This window comes from Cyrtonyx montezumae, unplaced genomic scaffold (genome assembly GCF_038088225.1).
Source record: "Cyrtonyx montezumae isolate F1298 unplaced genomic scaffold, pur_monq_1.0 scaffold_17, whole genome shotgun sequence".
Taxonomy (NCBI): domain Eukaryota; kingdom Metazoa; phylum Chordata; class Aves; order Galliformes; family Odontophoridae; genus Cyrtonyx; species Cyrtonyx montezumae.
In genome coordinates, this window is record NW_027071903.1 from 14475090 (window position 1) to 14500005 (window position 24916).

The 24916-nt window shown below is 44.7% G+C and overlaps 1 protein-coding gene across 2 annotated transcripts in view; it reads right to left on the minus strand.

Moving 5' to 3' along the window:
* The window catches only part of RANBP10 (RAN binding protein 10), a 53113-nt gene that overhangs the window by 14011 nt on the left and 14186 nt on the right, over positions 1–24916 (minus strand). For both annotated transcript variants that reach the window (XM_065733363.1, XM_065733362.1), the window contains exons 3-4: positions 21480–21532; positions 5265–5432 (exon numbers count right to left, since the gene is read on the minus strand). In XM_065733363.1, the coding sequence (XP_065589435.1) occupies positions 5265–5432; positions 21480–21532 (221 nt within the window). The remainder of the gene's footprint in view (positions 1–5264; positions 5433–21479; positions 21533–24916) is intronic.

Sequence of the window (24916 nt, forward strand, 5' to 3'; positions counted from 1 at the left end):
CACGATGCTGTTACAGTTCCAAATATATGCAATAGAAAAAAAGTGCACTGCTTCCCTTTTTGTTCACTTTGGCATATGGGAAGGGATACAGAACAAAACCTAGAACTAGAAATCACAGCTGCTCATAGCAGGATCCATTTCTGCTCTAACCCACATCCCACTTCAGCCATTCTTTCTTTGTTGTACTGAAAAGCACTATAGCCTGCGTCAAAGCAAGAGGGCACCACTGCCTTTTGTTAATGTTATGGCTGTTTTATGAGGAGATCTCAGGTGTTCAAACAGTAAAACAAGAGCTGCAATGGATCGTAAAATGGTTGGGTTGGAAGAGACCTCAATGCCCACCCAGCCCCAACCCCCAGCTCACGCTGCCCAGAGCCCCATCCGTGGCCTGGGGCACCTTAGGGATGGGGCACCCACAACTCTCTGGGCAGTGTTACCAGATGAACCTGAAATGGGCACTTAAACCAATTTTAAGAGGCAACAAAGGAAACAATTACCACTTGAAACAGCACAGATCCAAAATCAAATGCTCAGAAAAAGAAATAATGAATCCTGGATTTTGATTAAATAGCTAAAATTGCTTAATTAACATCATGGTAATTTGTCTCATCTATCACTTTGTCTGCTTACTCCTTGCATGTTGTACATGTCCCTGCCCTAAATCCATTTTCCACGTGCTCCCCACCACAGGCACAAGCTTCACACTTTGCTTCTACCCCGAGACATGAACAAGGCTAACTTCCTCTTTGGAAGTCCTTCCCTGCCCTCCAGCATCTCATCCAGCACGAGGGCAAACACACAGCTTATGAGTGGACTATAAAGTGGGTGGGAATTTGGTTGGATTGTCAGCAATGAAGAGTCAGTAGCACAAAGTCCAGGCGTTGCCCCAGCACTAAGTCCAAGTGCTGTCCCTCAGGGATCGACGGTAGGGTCAGCACGGTTTACTGTCTTTGTAAATGACCTGGACAATGGGAGGGCACGTGCTCTCAGAAGGCTCACAGGTACCAACCAGGAGTGTGGACAACATGCTGGAGGACATACTGCTCTTCAGGCTGCAAAAAGGATCCAGCACAAGCCTCACGGAGCTCAGCAAAAGCAGCTGGAGTTCTGCTGGCGTTGAGTCCAGCAGGGGCCAACAAGAAGGGAGGCAAAGGGAAAAGGGGAGACATTCATTGCTGCCTCCAGCTGGCAAACGGGAGGGTATAGAAAAGACAGAGCCAGACTCTTCTTGTAGTTGCAGGAGATGGAAGGAAAAAAAGATAAGTTGCAACATGGCAAGGGAAAAAAGTCAGTACGAAGGTGGTCAAACACAAAAGAAGGGACCAGAAAAGCTCACGTGGGGGTCTCCATTCTTGGAGACAGTAAAAATTTGACAAGTTTCTGCATAACCCGACCTACATGCTTTCAGCAGGGAGGTGAACACATGACCTCCAGGAAGCCCTCCCAATGTAAACTGCTCTATGGTTCTGTAAACAAATTTATTACACTGCCCTTAAATTAAGGCATTTATATGTTTAGTGACCTCTGTTATGAAACTAAGACCAATAAAATGTTTTACACGCACAAACACATCTGAACCTGTACTGCTACATACCTGCATCCAACAAAGTCAACAGCAGAAAGCAAAAGAATCACAGCTCTAACTAGGCAGCTGAATTTGAAACTGCATTCTCTCTCTGCAGCACTTCCAAAGCCTGGATCCAACGTGAAATAATAAACGTTAGAAATTTAAAGACATAAGAACTGGACAGCTCAAGAGGTCACAAAGCAATAGCAATGTGTGAAGAGCCTCTCCTGTAGGTCCATGATGTCAACCTCATCATCAAGGCAGTGATAAAAAGGCATTAACATTAAAAGAAGGATCAGTGCTGGGGAGCAGTGTGATCAACACGTCCACCTGCTGTGCTGCAGACTGCAATAAGTGACAACACAGTCAGCAAGATGGGCACCTTCAAGACTAGATTATCAACTATCAGCCTCTGAAATACTGCTACAAGTTGTTCAGGAGAAGCATTATTATGGCCACACAGCTCGATGCAGTCCTGGAAACAGTCACCACCCAGCTGAGCCACTTGGGTAAAAGTGCTCCTGCAGAGAAACCAGGCTGCAGTTGTATTTGGTGAATTCTTTCATTTTAAATTCATCTACGAAGTCTTGTTTTAAACCTCTCAGTGCTCTTGCTCTCCATAAATTTGGTTTGAGGGTATGAGAACAAACGTGTTAAAACTGGAAAAACGGGGAAGGATACGTGACAGCTTCCTTCAATTTCACCAGTGTTCCTGTTCATCTCTAAACTGGCATCAAAATGGGCAACGTGGTCTTCCAAGAACCTGCGCTTGAATTCAGACAATACCACAAGACATCTTCTATGCCAGTGCTTCAGAGGGTTGCATGCTCTTTTCTCTAGCCTCACTGGTCCATTTACTTTGGGTTGCTGTCATAATTGTGGATTTGAAACACTCGTAGATCAGTCCCTGAGCGAACTTGTCCACTTAATCACAGAAACCTACAGCAGTCACATTCCCGAATTGCATCCTATATGCAAGTCCGTCTGCTTAATGGCTAGAGCCCCATATTTCTCACTCTTTTTCTCCTATTTCACCTTCACCACACTCCATCTTTTATTGCCAGGACTCTGCTCAGAACCTGTCAAAAGCATTTAATTATAGCAGCCAGAAAACATTGAAGACATTTTCCAGAACAGATAATTAAGACTACATACGATGTCAAACAGTTCTCATGTGACGTCTCCAAACAAAGTTCAAGACTTAGCTCCAACCAAAACATCCAGAAATTGTGATGGCCAAGAAAACAGTTCCTACACAGTGGTCCTGCTGGATCTGATTAAATGAAAAAGTATGGAGACAATGGAAGATCACAGTTAAGCAACAGGAGAAAACTGCAAGGAAAACAAAGGGGGCATGTATCTAAACAAACAAAAAGGAGTTGCGATGAAGAGAGAAGACGATGAAGAGAGAGTATTACATTTAAGGAAGGACAAAGCTACAGTATTTTCATTAAAAGTGAGGCAAATTAAAATGCCCAAAGGCAGGGCCGTGAAACCTACTGTCAAGCTAATGCCATCAAAAAGGGGCTCATCAGTCTCATGAATATTTTTCTATCTGCTGCAGCATTACGCAGTGACCTCATTCCCTACAAGGAGAGAGATTCAGCCTCGGCAGCTGAAGACTTCATGTCAGGGAACGCCAACAAAAAGCACATTCATCCCCTTCCTGATAAACCTTGGCAAAACACACAGCAAAATGTTCCAACTGCTTTTGTGGGGGTTAGGACAACAACTGTTGGCCTTACTCTCCAGTACTTCAATCACTGCTGACCACATCAGCCCTCCTTGCTGACTGCAGTCATTAGAGAATGTCATAACCTCTGTTTGACATCATTAGCTGTTGCTTTCACACCTCCTCTTGTCTTCACAGTACAGAACTGCTCACAAACCGAGTTAAATTTAGAATAATGCAGGTAGTGATTGGTTTCAGTAGGTAGTAAACCAGAAGTCTTCACCAGAAGTCACCCAGCATCGCACACAATCAGGCCAGGAAATAGTTACTTCAAAAAAGAACTCAAATTGTAAAGAAACATCCTTAACTCTGAGCATCTCTTCAGCAGGGCACTCAGAGTAGTTGTTTTTTTTCCATGGAGGCTGTAGACGTCAATGTGTTGCAAAGCATCTGGGCTAGATTCTGGGAAGCCACGTGCCTCACTTCTAGGCAGCCATCCCTAAAAATCAACAAATGGTGAAAATGGAGTGGAAAATTGAAAGCCATTTTTCAAAAGAAGTTCTGGCTGCATGAGCACTAGGCCTTTCTGAATCAGCCTCACAGAATGGATTCCTCTTGAGACAAAGGAGAAGCAGCTCCATACTGCAGATCCATCTCTCTGATACAGCTACAACATCGCCTGCTACTTTTGCAGCATCACAGACTGGTGGAGGCTGGCAGGGACTTCTGGAGACCACCTGGCTCAATCCTCTGCTCCAGCAGGGCCACTCATAGCTGTGCCCAGGACCACATGCAGGTGACTTTTGAAGATCTCCAAAGACAGGGATTCGATTTTGGGCAGCCTGTGCCAGCGCTCCAGCACCTACACAGCATAGATGTGCTTCCTGATGTTCAGAGGGAATCCTCTGTATTCCAGTTTGTGCCTGCTGCTTCTTGTCCTGTACCTAGGCACCAATGACAAGAGCCTGGCTTCATCCTCTTGGCATCATCCTTTCCAGTCCCAGCTGTCTCAGCCTTTCTTCACAGCAGAGCTGCTCCAGTCCCTTCAGCACATTCGTGGCCCTTCACTGGGCTCTCCTCTGTAGCTCCATCTCTCTCATGTGTTGGGGAGCCCTGTATTTATCTTACCAGGAACTCACCAGAGGTTGAACGCTTTACAGGCACATCCTGCACTCCAGGCCTGCTCCTTCCTTCAGCCCAGCCAGTCGCTCAAGCACCTTCTGCAATGATAACTCCTTTAACTGGGTATTTTTCTAGCAGCTTCTTCACTGTGAATTCAACAAAGTAGAACTGGCACAGCAAGGAGAAGGAAAGGAAAGGAGTGCTTGCCCCCTATTTACTGCATGGCTTAGAGAAAAATCAACCAGAATTTATCCATGCTGGAGAATAATGTCATCTAAGGGAGAGATACTTTAGGTGAAAACAGACACAACTTTCTATTTTAGACAAATCAGATGCCTGGAAAAAATCTGTGAGATATTCCTTTGGACAAAACCCTTAAGTCCTTAACTTTAGGAAAACTACTACAATGATTGTGAAATAAAGCAAATTGCAGGCCAGTGCTTATGTAAGACTTCCTAATGCTGATTAACATCCACGTTTGGGAATACTTGGACCAATGTGTTAAGGCTTTTGAATGGAAAAGTCCCTTTACAAAGTGACGATGCTGGTAACTGGTTTTGTAGCCAGTTGAATAATACACTAAGCTCACTGCTTCTTTATTTCCCTGTTGTCCTGCCATTAGCTGTCTTATCTGATGTCCCATGCAGAAGCAGAAGAAAGGAGCAGAATCTGGGGATGCAATCCTAACCTACTTAAACTGAGCAGCACAGAAACCATTTTACCTGTTGGAAGTATCTACGTCTTGAAGCCACCTTACAACTCCTGACTGCTCCTGAGTGCTCTCTGTGTCTTGTTTCTTGAAACTTACCCACAACAGTGAAACAGGAGGGAGAACACGTTAAACTTATTAGGAGTAAACAGCAGTCGAGCACCTTCCTCTCAAGAACAACCTTCTTTACTCACCTAAACTGTGGCCATTTTTTGTGTAGAAGCAGGTATTGTTGATGAGGTTGACACAGCAACCTATGACATCTCCAGTTGTGAATGTAGGGCCATAGGGCTGTCCTGTCCCGGAGGAACAGAAGGAGTGCCCATCATCACCATGGTACCCATAAGAATGTTTATCCCATCCTGAAGAAAGACAAAAGAACAGGTCAGCAACGGAGAACATGCCAAACTACAGCTTCAAAGACACAATGTTTTCACATTTAGAAATGCTCAGTATGACCGGTAACTACTGTTTTAAACTGATACGGTTTGATGAAGACTGTGCCAAACTGAAGCAGAAACACAAGATGGGGCTCTGACCAACTTCTGACCTTACACAACCTACAGTGAGAAGGCACACCTGTTAAATGTGGAGCAGCATGTGGTAACTGGATTACAGAAGAAATAAAACAACCATGAGGGGAGATGAGTTAAAAAGCAGAAAGCGTATGTATCCTGAAGTAAGGCTAAAAAAAGCTTTAGTACGTTTCAGCTCCCAGAGAGAGAAGGAGCCACCTGAGCTGGAATCACAGAATCAAAGAATAAATGAATCACAGAATGATTGGGTCAGATGGGACCTCAAAGTCCATCCAGCTCCAACCCCTGCCACGAGCTGGCTGTCCCCCACCAGACCAGGTTGCCCAGGGCCTCATCCATGGTTCTGGGCACCTCCTGGGATGGGGCATCACTGGCAGGCTCCACATGATCATGGTTTCTCAGAAAAGCAAGAAATATTCAGTGGATGTCCAAAGCCTCCAGTTCATTGCACCACAGTGCAGTAATGCCAGGAGAAAAGTCATGGAATGGAGCAAGACTGAAACGCAGACCTCAGGGCAAAGTTTGGGAGTGAAAGGTGTGACAAAGTCCTGGCAAACCATAGTCTAGAAACGGTGAATGATTCCCTACTAAGGAATCCACAGGGACAGACAGACATCCCAGCTGCCAGCTCTGCCCTCCACAGGGTGGCTCCAAACACGTTGTGACACCAGCACCAGTTCTGTGCAATGTCTTCCTGAAGGACAAGGACAACTGCACCCTCAGCAAGCTCAAAGCCAATGCCAAACAGGGCTGCCAAAAACAAAGGAGGGTGCGATCTATCTCTATCGAGTCAATTGCCAAAATTCCACTGTTAAGACTCCTTCCAGTAAAAATCCCATTGAAATACTAACATGGCTTCCTTCATTCCACTCTCTCTTATATTTTCTGTTGCTGATCCACTGCTTAAGCCTCCTCAAACACAGAGCTGTTAATTGTGGGCAAACTCATGAGCTCTCAATGAAACAGTTTGTGAACGTCAGCTGATAACTCCGCTCAGTTTCTCTCCTAAGCCACAATCACACTATCCAAACACAAACTTCTAACTCTTCTGCACACGACTGCAGCAGAGAAATAGTCAGATGCTCACGTATCCATGCTTCACATTAGGTAAGGCTAAGTTAACTGGTATGTACTGCAACAGCAGCTGGAAAAAAATCTTAATCTGAAACATTCTTAATTGACAATCACTAACGGAACCACAGACTCGTTAAGGTTGGAAAAGACCTTCAAGATCACCTAGTCTAACCACCCTCTCATCACCACCAATACCACCTATTAAGGAAACCTCGAACATTCAGCATGCTGATAATGATATACAGCGTTCATTTCTTCGACTCAGATGTTGTCTAGTGCCAAATCTGGACCTAACAAAGAAAAAAACAAATCAGTTTTCTCTGAGAGAACGCACTGTACTCGCCATAAACATCAGATGTGTGACACTACTTATATCCCTAACCTTTAGATATTTATTAACCAAATAATGTATCAGTATTTCTAAAATGCTCTCCGGAATCAACATCAGGATAAATGCGTGCAGGTCGTCCCTGCACTGGCAATCTTCAGCCACCCTCCTGGAATGTCCTGCCATTCTAAATTGAAATAACTATCAGCACTTCCAACACTTCTAGGTCAAAGCTATTTGGGCCCCGTTGATTCAAGCAGCACCTTCCTATTGGAAGATGTTTGGCATTCTGGTTACCAGCAGAGTAGGGAACAGTTGATCACATGCATGTTATAAATACATCCTCTGCCTTCTCTCTCCAACAACGTTTGCTGAAAACTTAGGACTTTTCTGCATCGTTATCAATTTACTACTGCCACCTAGTAATAAGTCTGTGACATTACAATCAATTCTTTGGCTCCTGCTGCACACTGCTCAAAGCTCCGCTTAACTCAAGCACGGCTTCCTTTACAATCCCAGCACGTCAATAAGGGCTGAATGAGGCTTCCCAGATGACTTCCCCACACTTAACTCTGCAAATCCTCTTGGCAGTTTAACCTCTGTACCACCGAAGTATTTCCAGAAGTTACTGCTGTGACCCAGCAGGCAGAGATGAGATTTTATCTGCACGTTCTCATAAAGAACGGCCATGTAGGATACTGGGTCAACCTAGATAGGGATCCTGTTCAAGATGTGGTTGCCTGTGAGACAGCAAAACACAGGACATGAAGTGTCATGCTTTCATTGAACGCTTTCCAACTGTCTGCAGCAGTCACACAGAGCCAGATGGAGATTCTGTTCAGTCAGTGCTCCTCAAAGGATTTTCTTTCTATGGATTTCTCCCATAAGCACACATAAATGCCCACACCATACCCAGAGAAGCACATGGTGAGGAGCTGCACAGCATGATGGCAAGCTGTGTGAAACCAGCCTCCTCCTATTTGGATTTGGAGAAGACAGCAAGCCACATATTCAGTCTCTGCAGAATAAACTGTATAGGCTTCTACAACATCCCCCATGATTACCCTTTTCCCAGCCTAGTGAGTCCTTGCTTTTTTAGCTGTTCCCTCAGTTTCTAGCTATCTAGACCTTTCCCAGATTTACAGTTGCTTTCCAGAACAGAAATGCAGGTGTACCACACACAGGGAAGTGGGTTATAGCTGTTTTCTGTACTGTCCCCTAGTCCCCTGTGAGTCAATCCTAGCATTTTCCCCTTTATAATCCTTTCTACCACTGATGTTTCCATGAAGCTATTGTGCAGCCTAAAGGGCCATGCTGAGTGAGTCCTAAATGCATCATCACTCCTGCCTGCAAAGGGACAGTGCTGCTCTGTGCTGACGCTCACCTGTCCCTGTGCCCAGCCCTGCAAGGCCATCTCTCGTGGCTCCTCTCCAATGCCTTTCACCTTACTGCCCATAGTAGCTCAGTGTCCTCCACAGAGTGCCTCCTCCTGCTCCATCGCTTCTTCCAAGTCAGTTCACTGAACAAGAGATGTAAGACTTTCTGATGCAGAAGTCACTGAAGTCATGCCAGCTGCTGAATAAAACAGTTGGGATAGTCTTTTCCTCTAAGAAACCACCTCAGTTTTCATATACTGAAAGGAAACAAAAGTGAGGCAGCCTTCCTTCTTACGCGACACACAGCTCTGGAAGGCTAGCAGATGCTTTAACCTGCACTACATGTGCACTGCCCTGTACATTGGGATTCAAATCAGAGAGCTCTCTATCAGCACTGGCCTATCCTAATCAAAACCACCATTTGCTGTTCCAGAGCCACATGCCTTGCTCAGAGGCAGGGAAGACAAATGGGATGATCATCTCATGCAATGGCACCGCTGTCCAGGAACTAATGTGCTGTGCTACAGCTGTGTAAGAATGATCTTCCCTTCATCTTCCATAAAGTAGATCATGGACCCCCAAAGGTCCTTATAGTATACTCTGAAACCAAGTGAGCTGAGCTGGCATGGTTGGAAGATTCAGTCAGCACAGTTCTCTCATTCTCTGTTTTTCCTTCCCCATCTTTTCCTCAAAAGCTTACAATCATTTTTAAGAGGGGAAACATGCACAGAATAGATAGGGTTTGGCCACCTAGCTCATGAAGAGAAGCAGAAGCCACAAGGAGGGTTCAGGAGTGCACTTCTGTATGTTCAACACCAAACTGTTCGGCCTGATAACACCTGCAAGAAAAAGCTGATACCTCAATCTTTGCAAACTATCCCTAACATAACACTCAGCTAAAAAAAAAATCACCCACAAGTTCCACTGCAGCTGCTTAATAAACCAGGCTACAATTATGCAATGGCTCCAGGGTCAGCTTCTAAATGAGCGCTATGAAACGCGTTCCCAAACTGTCCTACAGCCATCCTTGCTCAATCCCACGTTGCCCATTCAAGGTCAGCTCTGTTTCACTCTCAGCTTTTTGGACAGATCTCTTGATGGGTTTATCTTCTAATCCTGAGACCAGGCTCTCACAATAAGTCATAATAAGTCATTTTAGCTTTCCATATGAAGAGTGTGAGCATCGTGCACAGGAACCTCTTTGGTAGGGAGGCACTGAGTAAAACTGGCATCACAATTAAATCATCAGGTTGGATATTAAGTACAATTTATTCTTGGAAAGAGCAGTGAGGCACTGGCACAGCTGCCCAGGGCAGGGAGGGAGTGTCCGTGTCAGGAGATGTCCCAAGAGAGGTGGCACTGAGGGACATGGTGGTGATGGGTTGACAGTTGGACTTGATGATCTTGGCGGTCTTTTCCAACCTTAATTCTGTGCTCATAGCTAGGAACTGAACGTGCTCCTCAGCCTTGAAAGCACAGCAACAGGCCACATATATGTCACAGAGGCAAAACAGTGACGAATGCTTTAACATAAATGACCAAGAGCAATATTTTAATCATCACTTTGCTGACCAGATCTTTTTTTTTCCATGCGGAGTGGAATGCAAACTGATGACAATCCCTGGTGCATCAAGCTTTGAATGTGCCAGACTGGCCAGTGGGCACGAAAAAAACCGGGAAGGCAACATTCATGGGCAACTGTGCTGAGCTCTCCTCTGGTGCCATGCCAAAGGGCAGGCCTGCAAGGCCAGGTAATCATGGAAAAATGATTGTTTCAATAAGGTACAACTTGAAACCTCTGCCTCCCCTGCAATGCCACTTGTCATGGTTAAAAGGACCACAGACAGGCTGACTTCACCACTGACACATGGACTTCATTCCAGAAGAGAAACACGTCCCACGAGGCTTATGCCACGCGCTCATGGTAACCTGTAGATGGTGCAGAAACTGCTGCAAAGGGCAGGGACTCAAAGAGATTCCCTGGCAACCTGACCCTCCATCAGGAAACCTGAGACATCCGAAGAGGTAAGTGATGCTGGTGAAATACACACTTGGACACACAGAGAAGGGAGTTCCTCAGAGAGCCTGAAATGAGACATCTGAACAGAGGGTTGTGTCCTTAGTGCCCTCTGTGAAGCTGGAGGCTGGATCTTCAGGACAGACTTGGGTGACTGTTCTGCACAGAATCCCTGCAGCATCTGTACCTTTCCAAATGTTACTTGCACCTATCTTCTTCCTTTGTAGCTGGGGCAGACAAGAACTTGTGCAAACACACTGGATTAAACCAAACAAAATAACGTCAGCAAGACGTTAACAGCAGAAAGAGATGCACAAATCTTGCTTGGGGAATGGGCTACCAAGAGTGGAGCCAGCTGCAGAGCCTGACTGCTGTACCATCTTGCAGTGGAGTTCACTGTGCCTTTGGTGCCTGTTAGCCCACGTCAGCAAAAGCATCGTTTTGCCACTAGCAAAGGAAAGGTTGTGTTCCTACAGTGTTGGAAGCTAAATGCTTCAAGAAAAGCCCAAGGAACATCCGTGGTGCTGCAGCATCTCAGCAGTAGTTCAGTTTTCCAGCCTTTACACCATGCCTTCTAAAGCTGCACAAACATCAGATGCTTGGGTGAGACCAATGGCATGGCTTTGTTTTTCCTCATTCAACCATGCTGAAGAATCAAATCAACTGTTATTACTGCAACACATCCTTGTGCTTCAAAATCCAGACGGATGAAATATGCACTCAGTAGCCACAGCAACTTGTGCTATAGATTTGGGGTGGTGGGAACAAAGGCCTCACAAGTGGGGAGGTGCAGTCACAACACCAGGACAGGAGCAGAGCAGCCAGCATCCTCCTCCTGGCAGAACTGCAAAGTCCTGGATATCTGCCCAGAAAAAGTCAAGGGAAAAAACATATTCCCCCAAACCCACTCACCTTGGGGCAAGCTATTAACACCCCAGCTCTTCATCCATGCACCCCCTTTCACTTAACAGCTTCCATTTCTGCAAGGCACCCAAGTGACCTCAAGCGCAGCACTGCAGGGATCAGTGCTTATGCAGACACTAAAAGCATTTTGCCCCATTGAAGACAAACTTCTCAAGGCAGTGATTGCATATGGTCAGGACCTTGTAGGATGGCTCTTACAGAGCAACACAGGATGATGTTTATCACAGAGTGCATGGCTTTTGGCAGAGCTGGCTGTAGGTTTGGCTCAGGGACCATTTTGTGGTCTTGAACAAAGTAATTCTCACTTTAAATTGTGACAGAGACAAAGGCTGGAACAAATCTTAATGGCAGAAAGTCTCAACTGTGGCAAGAAGGAAAAAAAAAAAACAAGAGATGGAAAACACGACATCTACCCCATATCAAGAGTGAGCAGAGAAAAGGACAAAGTGACCCAAAGATCAAACAGAGTCTAAGACAGACAGGCAGAAAGGTCTGCACGGGATTCTGGGAGTTGCAACAAAAGGCAAATGCCAACAAACTGTTCCATCCATCCCAGTGTGCATAAGCACAAGGTAACACTGTAAATTCTCCTTTTTAACATAACTGACCTTACCTGACAATTGGTAGACCAGATCCTCGGCTCCTACCATTTGGCAGCCACTTAGATATTAACTAAGCTTCAAAACAGCATCAAACCACAGTTGATTTTGCCACTGATTTATTAAGTGGCAGGGGCAAAGAATTAGCTGCTTACAACAGCTTTTATCACAGACTTCATTGAGAGGAACTTGTTCCAGAAGAAGAGCACTTCATGATGGCAAGGGGCTAAAACAAGTCCCTCTAGATCCAAAACCAAGGTTCCTGAAGTACTTTCTGCATCAATTAACGTAAAGTAATAAGGTGTTTAGAGGAGGATTGTATTGATTCACCCATTTGAGGTTGCAGGGAAATCTAGCTTTGTGCTGATATTATCTTTTATCTGAAAGGCTCATATAATAAGTACAGCCACTATAAAGACCCTTTTATCTGTGGAACCATCAGTACTGATTACAAAGGGCCGATGATATATTTAACGGCTTTCAAATAACTACAGCAAAAGAAAGAGCAGTCAACATTACAGGTTACAATTACAGTGTAAGTGGTGTCTCTGCACTGCTGGCCAGCTCTCACTGCTGCTATGAATACCTGGCATCACCTAGGTGGTCTTGGAGGTCTCTTCCAGCCCAAGCTGTGCTATGGGTCTGTGGGAAGCTCAGCTCTCTGTCTGCCTCCTCACCCCCAAGCCCTTTGTGCCCAGAGGGGAATCTAAGTACAAAGATCAGATCAAAAAGGGAGGGGCAGGAAAGAAAAAAAGTAGACCACCACCACCAAATGAAGCTGACCCAATGGCTGGCAGCGATTTTCGTGGCTGAGCAGAGGGCAATCAACACAAGTAAACACAAACAAAAGCAGGTCTGAAGGGGGAAAAGGGAGTCACCTCCTACAGACCTAATTTTCATGGAAACAGCTATAAATGAAGCACGAGCTTAAATCTAACCTAAATTCAGGTTATTTACCCTCTCTCTGTGGCTCAGGAGCTGCTTCTGTTGCACCCCTGCTCTGAACACAGCTGACTGGGAGTGCACCGAGGGTGCAAGGATCACCACTACACTGTCACCCTGTATCAGCTCCCTGCAGAAGGCTCATGTTGAAAACATGTCCCACCTAGACAAGCTGTATCCAGCGTGTGCCAGATAACCTGCTCGTGGGGCACACCTACTACACCTGCTGCACAGAGCACAGAAGGGCTGGGTGAGGCTGAGGAGAAGGACATAAATGGGACGTTTCCAGGTACAGACACAAATATAACTGCTCAACTCGCTGCCAGCCAGAACCCTCAGGTCCATTTCCTGGGGCTGCTCTCTCAAGTGGTATTAAAAACCACCACCAACAAAAAATAGTAATAAAGTTGAGAATACACCTTAATGTGTAGAGCAAGATAACTATAAAGACACCTTTTTAAGCAGCTAGGTACTTCTCAACCGTTCCTGGGTAACCAGCAATAGGATGAGGGGTAATGGGCCCATGCTGCACTTTGGGAAGGTTCAGACTGGATACTGGGAACAATTTATTCTCCGAAAGAGCAGTGATGCATTGGAATGGGCTGCTCAGGAAGGGGGGTCACCAACCCTGGAGGTGTCCCAGAGCCATAGAGATGTGGCACTGAGGGATGTGGCCAGTGGGCACGGTGGGGGTGGGCTGGGGTTGGGACCCTAGAGGTCTTTTCCAACCTTAGTGACTCTGGGTTACTCTTAGTTACACAGGGCAGAGAGAAGAAAACAGCAATCAGGCAGAGCCTGGCAGGCCTCAGTGGGTAGTGGACAGGTAAATCCCTAAACACAAGACTGGCAAATGACATGCAGAGCATCTTTTTTAATAAAGCAAGAGCACTGTTATGAGAAAGAATAACCTTTTTAAAGAGTTTTATTGATTTGCAGAGAGCAGAAGCAGGAAGAGAGAACAGATGAGGATGAGTTAAGTGGTGATAGGTGCTATCGTGGTTCTTGGCTGCGGATGCAGCAGGGCACCCGTGGCTCATTTAAAATTGGTCAGGCAGTGCACGCACACATGGGATTATGAGTGAGGACTAACAAAGCAGCACTAGAAATAGAATAAGCAGAAAATGAGCGTTTCTCAGATTACATTCCTACGACGAAATTTTATACAGGCTGAGCTCACAAAATTGATTCCATATGAGAAATATCCCTACGCTAAAAATATTCGAAAGCTCCTTTTGTTTTATTACAAGAAGTGCAACTTTCCCATCCATTTATTTTAGTGGATTTAAAGAAAAAAATCTCAAAGCCATTTTTAACTGGCACACGGTGCAGCACAGTGGGAGTAGATTTGAGAAAGACAATTGGCTTCAGCCAGCCTCTGGACACTATATTCCCCCTTCTTTCTATAATAGGGATGACAATATTGGAGATATTGCCCCATCCCTGGAGGTGCTCGAGGCCAGGTTGGATGAGGCCCTGAGAAGACTGATCTGGTGCCTGATTTAGTGTTTGGCAATGCTGCCCATGGCAGGGGGCTGGATCTAGATGATCTTTTGAGGTCCCTTCCAAGCCAAGCTATTCTGATTCTATGGCTACCTCCTATGACTTAGCTCTGGATGGTTATCAGTGGCCAGAGTGCATTACTGTGACACTGGAGAGTGTCTTTCAGTTCAGGTAAGAAGAAACAATGGCAGCGCTGCTGAAGGTGCAAACTGAAGCACAGCACAAGGTGACAACCAGAAAATTCACTTTCAAAATACACCCCACTTCCAGCACAGGTCTCACTTAGGCAAATTTCAGAAGGCTCTAACTTACAATGACCAGACATCTATGCAACACATATCTTTTTCTTGACAGTGTCTGCTTAATATCCACCCTTGTTTTCTCTCATCTGGATGAGACCCTTCCAAAAATTCCCCATGTACAAAAGGATTGCTAGCTCCAGAGTTGAACTGACACACTGACCCTGTTTGCTTTCATTTCTTCCATTACACCGTAACAAAACTTGCCATTTCTAAACGTACCAACCAACCCCTTAAGATGTTGAGGACAAATTATTTTTTCAGGTCAAAGCCTAGTTAAGTGAGCAGCTGCAAAAAGTGAAGTTTTTGAAGCAGTTCGCAGGCTGCTTTGCTTTCTCAGCTCTTACAGTCACCATCTGCAAAGAAGTTGAGGAAAGGCAGAGGCAGATAAAAAGTGAAGAGCTGCAGGCAGCCAGCCAGGCTCACCCCAGCCCCGGTGCCAGCCTGCAGCCCACTGGGATGTGCCTTCTGAAAACCCATCTGCAATAAGCACTGTGCACCCATAATTAAAGCTTTCTCAGGTGAGAATACTATTTGCTGCTATCAAAAATCATCTCAGATCGCTGATACCCACGCGTTTCTTTAGGATAAAGTTTCACAGAGGAGCTGTTTCAACATGCACTGCCTGCGTGATCAACTAGGTCACACAACAGATCCAAGTTAATCATAACCCTAAAACCAAGCAGTGTCCCCCACGCAGTATTATTAACCCAATTACACGGTCCAGTTCTCCTGCAGCCCCACAAACTGGTTTGCTAGAGGAGAGGTTTAAATACAGAGCAGCAAGCCCATACAGCAAACCTGCACCAAGCAACTCCAGCAGGATGTGGCATAGGCAGCGTGGCAATTATCAACCCAACAGGAGTAATCTGAGAGATTCTTACTGCCATAAAATGTATGACACGGAATAAAGCACTGATTTTGTTACAGCTTTGGTTAAATTACTCCAATAACACTCTTAACTTAAAACTCTATCAAAATACTCAAAGGTTTCTATGGTGCTTAGCAGTGAAGAGGACTCAACAAAGAGTAGTAGAAAATACTAGGATAACAGGTAAGAAAAAGGGATCTATTAAGAAGTGATTATGTAAAAGTACTCAGAACCCTTCTGAGAAATCAGGTCTCCTTCAGCAGTTCCAGAATAATCTGAGTAGTTTGGTGTAAGCTCTCCATGGAGAACCACAACATGAAGTAAAGCGAACTTCTCCATGCCTCTTTACAAGATTAAGCCTTCCTAATGGATAATAAGCAAAGGGAGGCACAGATACCAGGTATGAGTAACTTATGTTAAAGAACAACAACTCTTCCTGTACTGGAAATGGAGGGAAAGAGGCCCATCTATGGAGCAGAGCCATCAGAGCTGAGAACAGCACTGCAATCCCAGGATGTGCTACAGATGATACATCTACTACAGAGACAATAAATTCATTTTTGTAGAATACTTTACAAAGACGTCATACGAATATCCCACGTACCACTTTGGTCAACTATTTTTAAGGACAGTTCTAGAAAAGCTTTGCAGCAGAACATATACCATAAGGTATTTTAAGACATCGCTTGATCAGCTGCATAAATCCTTAAATAAACTTAACAGAAATTACTTCTAAAGATAGAAAATCAAGCTGGGTATCCAAGATGCTGGTTTAACCAGGAGGATTTGAAAGCACTACTTAACCCCACACTAGAAGCCCGGAGGCAGGGTCCTCCTCATCCCATTTAACCACCAAGCCTCTCCTGTCCCCTTCCCCATTTTCTGCTTAAGCCTTAGAGATGGTGAAAGCTTGGCAAGCATTTTCCATTGTCCTGTTTGCAGCGTGGGTTAAGAGATGCTTCCAAGACTTGCTCTGAATTTTAATATTTTCTCTTCCTATAAGGACTAAGACTCTGGTGCTTGATATCTGGAGGGGAGACCACAAAGCAGCAACAGAGGTGTTCAGGCACACGCTGACTACGATGTAAGAAATTAATGAACTGTTCTCCACCTCCACGTGATCTAAGAGCAATGGGCTTTTAATGACACAGGATATCTAACACAGTCATCAGGACAGGCTTTCCAACACAAGGATGGCGTTGGAGGAAGATGCCAGAAGGTACTGAAAGACTGGTTTAGACATGCACCTGTCAGGCAGGACTGCTGTCTCATTGAATGAGCTTCAGATCAGAAGACGTGGTGAGGTCCCATCTTCTATAATTATTACACTTACCACTAGGGATTTGCTCCTTTGCATAGATCCTTTGTCACAGAAAGCAAAGACCCAAAGCATATGCTGATAGAAAGAATAGAAGAAATAAAGTCCTGTCTACAAACATCATGAGAAACCTATAGGCAGGGGAGGAATGCAAAGGAAATGAAGGGATCTCCAAATAAAACCAAAAAGGACACCAACCAACACCAGGTTGGTGGTTTATGGAGGCGAAGTGATGGCTTTTGCAGAGAAAGGGGGCATGGGAAGATTTAATTGGCAGTGTTTGTTATTTTAATTGCATGTCTACAGAAAGAGGGCATTTATTTTGCTGAACAAAGGCACAGGACAGCTGGACAAACTGCTTCAGTTGTTGCTGATCTGGCTTAAGGCATTACAGAAACCAAATCCAGTAGGTAGCAAGCTTCTGTACTCCAAATTATGCTGTTTTGACTGCACATTAACTCAAGTCTATTAAACACTCTTAAATTTGAAAGCTTGTTCTTCTGATGGGGAGTCTGAAGCAGCGAATAAGCCAAGCAGCATCTTTCAATTACACAGGTATGGCAGAAAATAACCAAAACGTTTCATAAAACAAAGCAATGGTGAGCAGAAGCTGGCAGTCCAAGAAGCACAAAGCCACACAGCAGGGCAAGTCAGCTACCGACCAGAGGGTGTTCCAGGTCTCCAGAAGTGACTGCTCAGACCCTATGTGTGCTGCCTTACAAACTGCAGCAGAGCGTGCCTAAAGGGTATGGCTTCCCAACACCTTGCAGCCACCCTAGGGGATCAGTCCTTCCCTCTCCTCTCTCCTCTCGGGCTACCCTCAAAGAGGTAAGACAGATGAACAGTTATCTCAACGCCAACACATGCATGGGGCAGCCACCTCCAACAGGCATGCCCCATCCACATTAAAGATGGAAACTGTCTTCTTCGTTTCATGAAGGTTAGATGGAACTCGCAGCTAACCACTGACACATTCAACTTCTTACACAGAGGGATAAATTAAAATATCAGTTTATTTTGTGTTATATTTAGCACGCAAAGGCGGTAGCGTTGCTCCACGATAGGATGTGAGGTGATGGCCTCAAATTGTACCAGGGGATAGGCTTGGATATTAGGAACAATTTATTCTCTGAAAGAGCACAGAGACAGTGGCACAGCTGCCCAGGGAGGTGGGGAGTCACTGTCCCTGGAGGTGCCCCAGAGCCGTGGGGATGTGGCACGGAGGGTCAGTGGGCACTGTGGGGTGGGATGGGGTTGGGTTTGAGGATCTGAGAGGTTTTTTCTGACCTGCATGATTCTGTAATTCTATGAATGCTGAAGGAACCAGCCTGCAAGAAGCCCAATGCAGCAGAAAAGCAAGCAGGGTACTGCTATGCCTTCAAGCAGCACTGATTTGGTAAAGGATGTGCCAAGTACCAGAGCCAGGGGCTTGCCCAAGCAAGGAAGAGGGACTGTGCAGATGGGGGTAGGGAAGAGACAGTACTGGGTTGCCCTCTTTTGATGACGGTGAGCTAGATCAGTTCATCAGCTTCAATGTGCAACTTGACCCTCAGATACCAAAATGCTGAGCACATACAAAAAAAAAAGCTAAATCTGGGGAAAGAAATGAGCAGGCATTTCAATAAGAGTCATTAGTTTCAGGTGGGACATTTGTTATAAAATATCCTAAACGTCTTTAAAAAATAATTAAAAAACAAAAAACACCACCTCACTCATTCCCAACCTGATGACTGAACTTCAAAGCAGAACTTCAAACCTTTGAGAGGAGCAGGGAGAGGACAGACTCCATTTACAAACAGTCTGTTTCCAGTGCAGAGATGGGCAGCTGTTGGGAGGGCTCGCCTTGCCCCAGCCACACTTCCAGCTTTCAGCCCAACACTACCCCCACCAGCACCCAGCTGGGCTGAAGCCAAAATAAACTTGGCAAAAAGCACAAATGTCCTGACTTGGAACTTGGTAATGGCCAAAGTGTTTGTTTTCAGGAAGAGGAGTTTGTGACAGAAACCAGGACTGATTTCCATACCAGGTTCTGGGCTCCTGAACCATGACTTGTAATAGTCATGTCCTGCTTAGAGAAAGTTAATCTGTTAAAGCAGAAGTGAATTAAGAAAGTCTTAGGAGACAAACTTGGCAGGGTTTTTGGTCACAAAAAGCTGAAATGATATTCTGACACAAAGCCAAACCAAAACTCCAAGCCTGTCAGTTCTTTACGAGCTCTCACTACGCTGTAACAGACCTGACAACAAGCAAAGCATCACACACATTTCTAACTTCACTTATTTGAGCAATATACTGTGAAAATGAAATCAGACTCAGTCTCATCAAGCCAGGAAGACAATTATTGAGCTGCAGTGTAGAAACACATTTCATTTCATACAGATGGTAGGAGACTGATCTAACTGCACTTGCAGGATCCCTCCTGGCAGCATACTCTGCAACTGATCAAACAAACAACAGGTTCAGAGGATCAAATTTGTACGGTTCACTGCTAAATAAGCACTATCTGAAGTCTCAAGTTCACTTTTTTTTCCCCAACTCAAACAAAAGAACCCCATATTCCACATTCACTGCATACACTCCAGAAGTAACAGTAGTGCACAGGCACTTCGAGTCTAACAAGACACAAAAAACCTGCTCTTGTAGCTCTTAGACTTTAAGGTCTTTTATCAAAAGTGCTTTGGTCAATTTTCAGTCCCTGAAGGAAAACAAATTGATACAGATGATGTTGGCAGGGCTGTTAAAAAAGTCCCATCTCAGGACAACACACCTATGAAGCTCAGGAGATATCTTGTCAGATTAATCTTTAAGGGTTATATATAAGCTGGTATAATCCTAGGAAAAAGAAAGCCAGAGCCCAACAAGCAACCTACAGGCCACATACAAGACAATACCATCCATCTTTCCATGGTACAAGCTAGGAGCCATATCCTGAACAGAACTTGTATCCTTCAAAGCCAAATAACTCCTCTCTCAAGCAGCCAAGCATCTCAACTGGGAAGAGAAAACAGAGCTTGATTCACACTACACATGCACACAGCCTACCTGGCTGGAAGGACTGGGGAGAAGATAGACAGGAGTCTGAAAACTCAGAAATCTATACCTGTTGATGCTGGATCACTATGATCTGTGTGTTCTCTACCTGTTTGCAAGCAAGGATCACTTGAGAAAACTGGAAGTGTCCTGCCTTCCTCCTTCCCTGGTCAAGTTCCAATGGGATAAAACCTTGTGACTCTATTCTCCCTCCAATGGTATATGCTCTAGATCTGTTACAAACTATTAGCAAATATAATTTGCAGTAAGACACAAATTCTTCAAAGCATGGGTGGCACTGAAACTGTTCTCCCAGAAACTGAGTTATCATAAGAGCATGGAATAACTTAGGGAAGGGACTTTCAGGAGTCACCTGGTACAACTCCTGCTAAAACTAGGTCTAATTCAGTCATGTTGGATGAGAACTCATCTGAGCCCTAAATATCTCCAAGGCTGGAGGCTAAACAACTCTGTGTGCAGGTCAGAAATTACCAGAGAGAAGAAACAAAGGATGGTTGTGGCTAAGTCAGACCAGCAGCTCTTTGGGCTTGTTTCTGGCAGTGGCCAAAAGTAGAAAGCAGACTCTCAAGGTAGATCCAACATCCCCAAAGTGGTACCTGGGAAAGGAAAGCGTGTAGCTCTCGAACGTGGCTGTGATGTATAACAGCCCACATGCTGCACTGATATTTGTTGCTCCAACGCCGTGAGTGGTGACAATACTTCCTGGTGACATCTTCAGCTGAACTAATAACATAACGTAATCAGGCTACAATTCAGAATTTCTTCTTTATCAATGCAAAAGTTCCCAAGTGCTCCCTCAGGCATTCCAAGATCTCCAAGATTCCCTCCAGTAACGAGACAATGCAGTTGTTTCATTACCCAGTACAGCAGTAAACTTGCCATTAAAACACCAGGCACCAGAAAACTGACTGCTCTCTGAAATCACCCAAGGATCCCGTCCACCTCTGTCTATCTGCAGTCTCAGCAGAATTTCAGAAGCACAGAACACTCAGGCACTTTGCTCCAATGCTATGACACAATGCTGGGAGCCACGTGCCATTCATTCTGGCAGTTGAAAAATTCACTTTCTAACACAGAATCATAGGGGTTAGAAGGGACCTCAAGAGGTCATTGAGTCCAACCCCCTGCCAAAGCAGGTTCCCTACACCAGGTAACAAACAAACAGAAAACTCTCAGTTTCAAACCCAACTGAAAGAATTCCTACTATAGAAGTCACTACGTTGATCCAAATCTAGAAATAAACAACGTGCAATTTATTAACTCAAAATGATAAAGACTGTACTTCTTTTAAAGACATGACTTAACCAACTTAGAGGCTAAACTAAAAACATTGAGAAAAAAAGGGAAGCAACAATACTAACTGGACATGCCACTCTGTCACATATTTCTAGTTTTTTGTTTGGGGGATGGAAAGGAAATAGGAGCGAATATGACAAGAAACTCCCGGATGTAAGACACTCAATCATGATATTTTATTAATAGAAGCACACATTCATCAATTCATATATACAAATTATTTTCAATGAACATTTAACACAGACTGTAAGCCAAAAAAAGTCTTTACAGAGACTTACCAGGAAGCCTGTTCATGTTGACCCCTTGAGCAGAAAGTCCTATTCCCATATACCTTCCAAAAAAGAATAAAAAGTACAGTATCAGTCAAGCTCAGAAGGGCCAAGACACCAGATTTCCCACAGCTTGAGGGAGAACCAACATAAGCAAGGCATGACTGTTGACTGCTGTTATTCCCCCCATGAAAACCATTTTACACCCACCTTTCATTTCATTGTCCAGTCACCTGGTACCGTCAGATCACTCCGCAGCTCTTCCAAGCGAGCCCTTTTTTCACAACTATTGTTAATTACATATCACCAGCAAAAATTATCACCTCACTATTAATTTCCCTTCCAGGTTTTTCATTAAGTAAACACAGCAGGCTCAGCACACAACCCTGCAGAGTATCCTCAGCCATGGGGATGAGAGGGAGCAGAGGCCATTCTGCCCCATTTCCGACCTGTTAACTAATCCAACCATCCAGACACACATTATCTCCTATTTCCATTACCTTCCTTACATATTTTGGGTATGAACCTGGTCAAACACTATTTGCAAATGCAAGCAGATTAATCTTAATCTACATGTGCATCCAACAGGACTGTGAGGCACAGCCAATCTCCAAGAAGGTTCCTTTCCCAATAGGTAATATTTACGCATGATCCCATTTTGTTTGTTCTATTTCTGTTCATTTGCACGGTCTGTAATTCTCTTAATATGCCCTGGAGCCACAGAAACAGCTGCCCTACTCAGCTTATTTTTAACAAGCTTCCACGTTTTTAGGTTACTGAGTCTGAAAGCCACAGCTGACTGTGGGGCTCTTGTTCACATAAAGTCGTAAATCTAAATAGGTTAAAGCCAGTGCCCTACTCTTCTTTTGTAGCACCAACTTTCTTTCTTCCTGTGGTTTACCTGACTACCTTGCTCCATAAAATATTAACCATGTGTGAAAATACTATTCCTGATTTGTGCCCCAAAGCAACATTAGCAGCCACAGGCACAGGTTGATGGTTGGACTACGTGATCTTATTGGTCTTTCCAACCTTAACAATTCTATGACAAGGCCTGTGGGTTAAGTTCCATGAAGCAACCACTTCCCATTCTTGCCTTCACTGTCTCCACGACTGCCTTGGTTGGGCCCAAAACAGCCACCCAGCCATTCTCTCTTCAATAAGACATAGGGAGAAAGTAAGGTTAAAAGCTTGTAGGTCACAACAACAACAAGGAGATCGCTCACCAGTCACCATCTCAGACAAAACTGATTCCACTTGAGGAAGATTTAGTTAAAGGTTTGCTCCTCTTCACCAGGCCTTCACTATTACAGGGACTACAATCACCACCTCATACATTATTCAGGTGCTCTGTGAACTTGGTGCCTTCCAGGCATGTCATAGTACCCATCCCCCTTCAGTTACAAACCCTAATCACTGAGTTGCTAATTATGCTATGGTTCACCTTTTCTTTTAGCTGATCCCTGGCTAATGTGGGTTACCTTCAGAGCAGACTGATACGTGGTCATCTTTCGATAATGAGAATCCATTGCTGGAATTGCATGTTTGGATTGAACTTTGACAAACAGGGCCACGTCAACTTAACAGCCAACTACAACCAAGAAACAGCAACCCAGGTCCTCTAGCTCTCAGCAGGTAGAAAACTAATTACACAAGCACCAGGAAAGTGTTAGCTTTTGATGAAGGAAACAATGAGAAGACCTCTGAATCTAGAAAAATTCCCAAGGGGCTTTGGCAGCAGCCAGTTCAGGTTTGAACTTCCGACAGCATTTAGGTCAAGCATATTTATCTTGGAAATTCTCCAGTTGCAGAGGACAGAATCCAGGACATTTGGCTGAATCTCCTATTTCTCATTTAGAAGGATAAAAGGAGATTTGTGAGGGTTTCTAAAATACCTAGGCTATCCATAATCACATAGCAAATCTGATATTCTCTGCAGAAGTGCTAAAAACCTACAGCCTGTCTACAAAAAGAAGAGCTCAGACCACGCTGCTTGTTGAGGCAGAACACTGGATGCCCACGATGGAGCTTGGACGCTTTGTGGAGGAACAAAATAACTTCTTCCTAGAGATGGGAAGCACCTCCAAGAAAATCCTCATCCTCTTAAGTCATGACAGATGGAGCCCAAGGGCACCCCCTTCCCTACCACAGACCAACAAACTCCACCAACACAGGGATTATTTCACCAGCACTAAGTGAACCAGCAGCCGAAGGTCAGCTGGCATCTGCCAGGGCAGGTACCACCTCCAAGCAAGCATTAGAGGCTGACAAGATGACAACAGAACAGAAGATATCCCTAAGGTGTATGTTGCCACATGCTTGAGAGCAGCAAGGCGAGATGCAACAAAAGAATGGAAGGATTTATACAAAACTAAACTCTGAATAGCCTGTAAAATGCCCTGAAGTAGAAAGTTCTTTCCTCAAGACTCAGGAAAGGGGAAGAGTAGGGTGGGGATGGTAACAGAACATGAATAAACTATACAGGAAAGAAGTATTCCAACCAACCACATTCTGAGCTGTATTACTCTGAGTCTCAATCTGCCAAAGCTCAAAGAGCATTTGGATGCCACTTGCAGATGGAGTTTTGTAGTCCTGTGTAGAGCCAGGGCTGGGCTAAATGATCCCTGTGGGCCCCTTCCAGCTCTGGATGTTCTGTGGCTCCAGGAGGAGATCTTACTGCAATCTACAAGTGGCAGGTTATGGATAAGATGAAGCCAGACTTCTCAGCCAAATGACACAAGTCATAACAAATTCCAATGAAACATTACTGAAAAGATTTTAACTGCAGAGGTGTTCAAACGCTGGAAAAAGGGTCCAGAAAGGTACTGAATCTGCACCCACAGAGAGGTTCAAAAACTTGACTGCATATCGCTCTGAAGAAATAGAGGTAACTGCCGTTGACCCTGCTTTCAACGAGGAGGAACTGGATGATCTACCAAGACTCTTTCCAGCCTAAGTTATTTAATGATACTTTAACTTCAAGACAATTTTGCTGACAGGCAGCAAACTCTTGGCTACAGAACATCGTGCACGTTATCAAGCAAGCTGGGAGAAGAGAGAACTTTGAGGAACACATGTGCACCACGAGCTGATCTGATCCCATCAGCTGACAACAGTTTTCTCCCTAGTCACCAAAGGGGATGAATTATCCAGGAAAAAAACACGTGTTCTTGTAGGATCTATCAAACAAAAAATGCCATGACAACTCCTGCTGGACACACTGCCACAAGGACTTGGGCTGATGGTGTCCTGAACTTAGTGCTCACTTGAAGAAAAGCAACAAGGAAGGTTCTGCTCCAATATAGGGATCTCAAGGACAAAAGAGACTCGAAGAGAAAGCCTTGCTTTATCTCATTCACTGGGATCTCCCACAAAAAAGTTCATTTCCCCCCTGAAATCAAAGTCTTTTTAAAGATCACACACTGCAGTTTAATGGCTTAGCTATT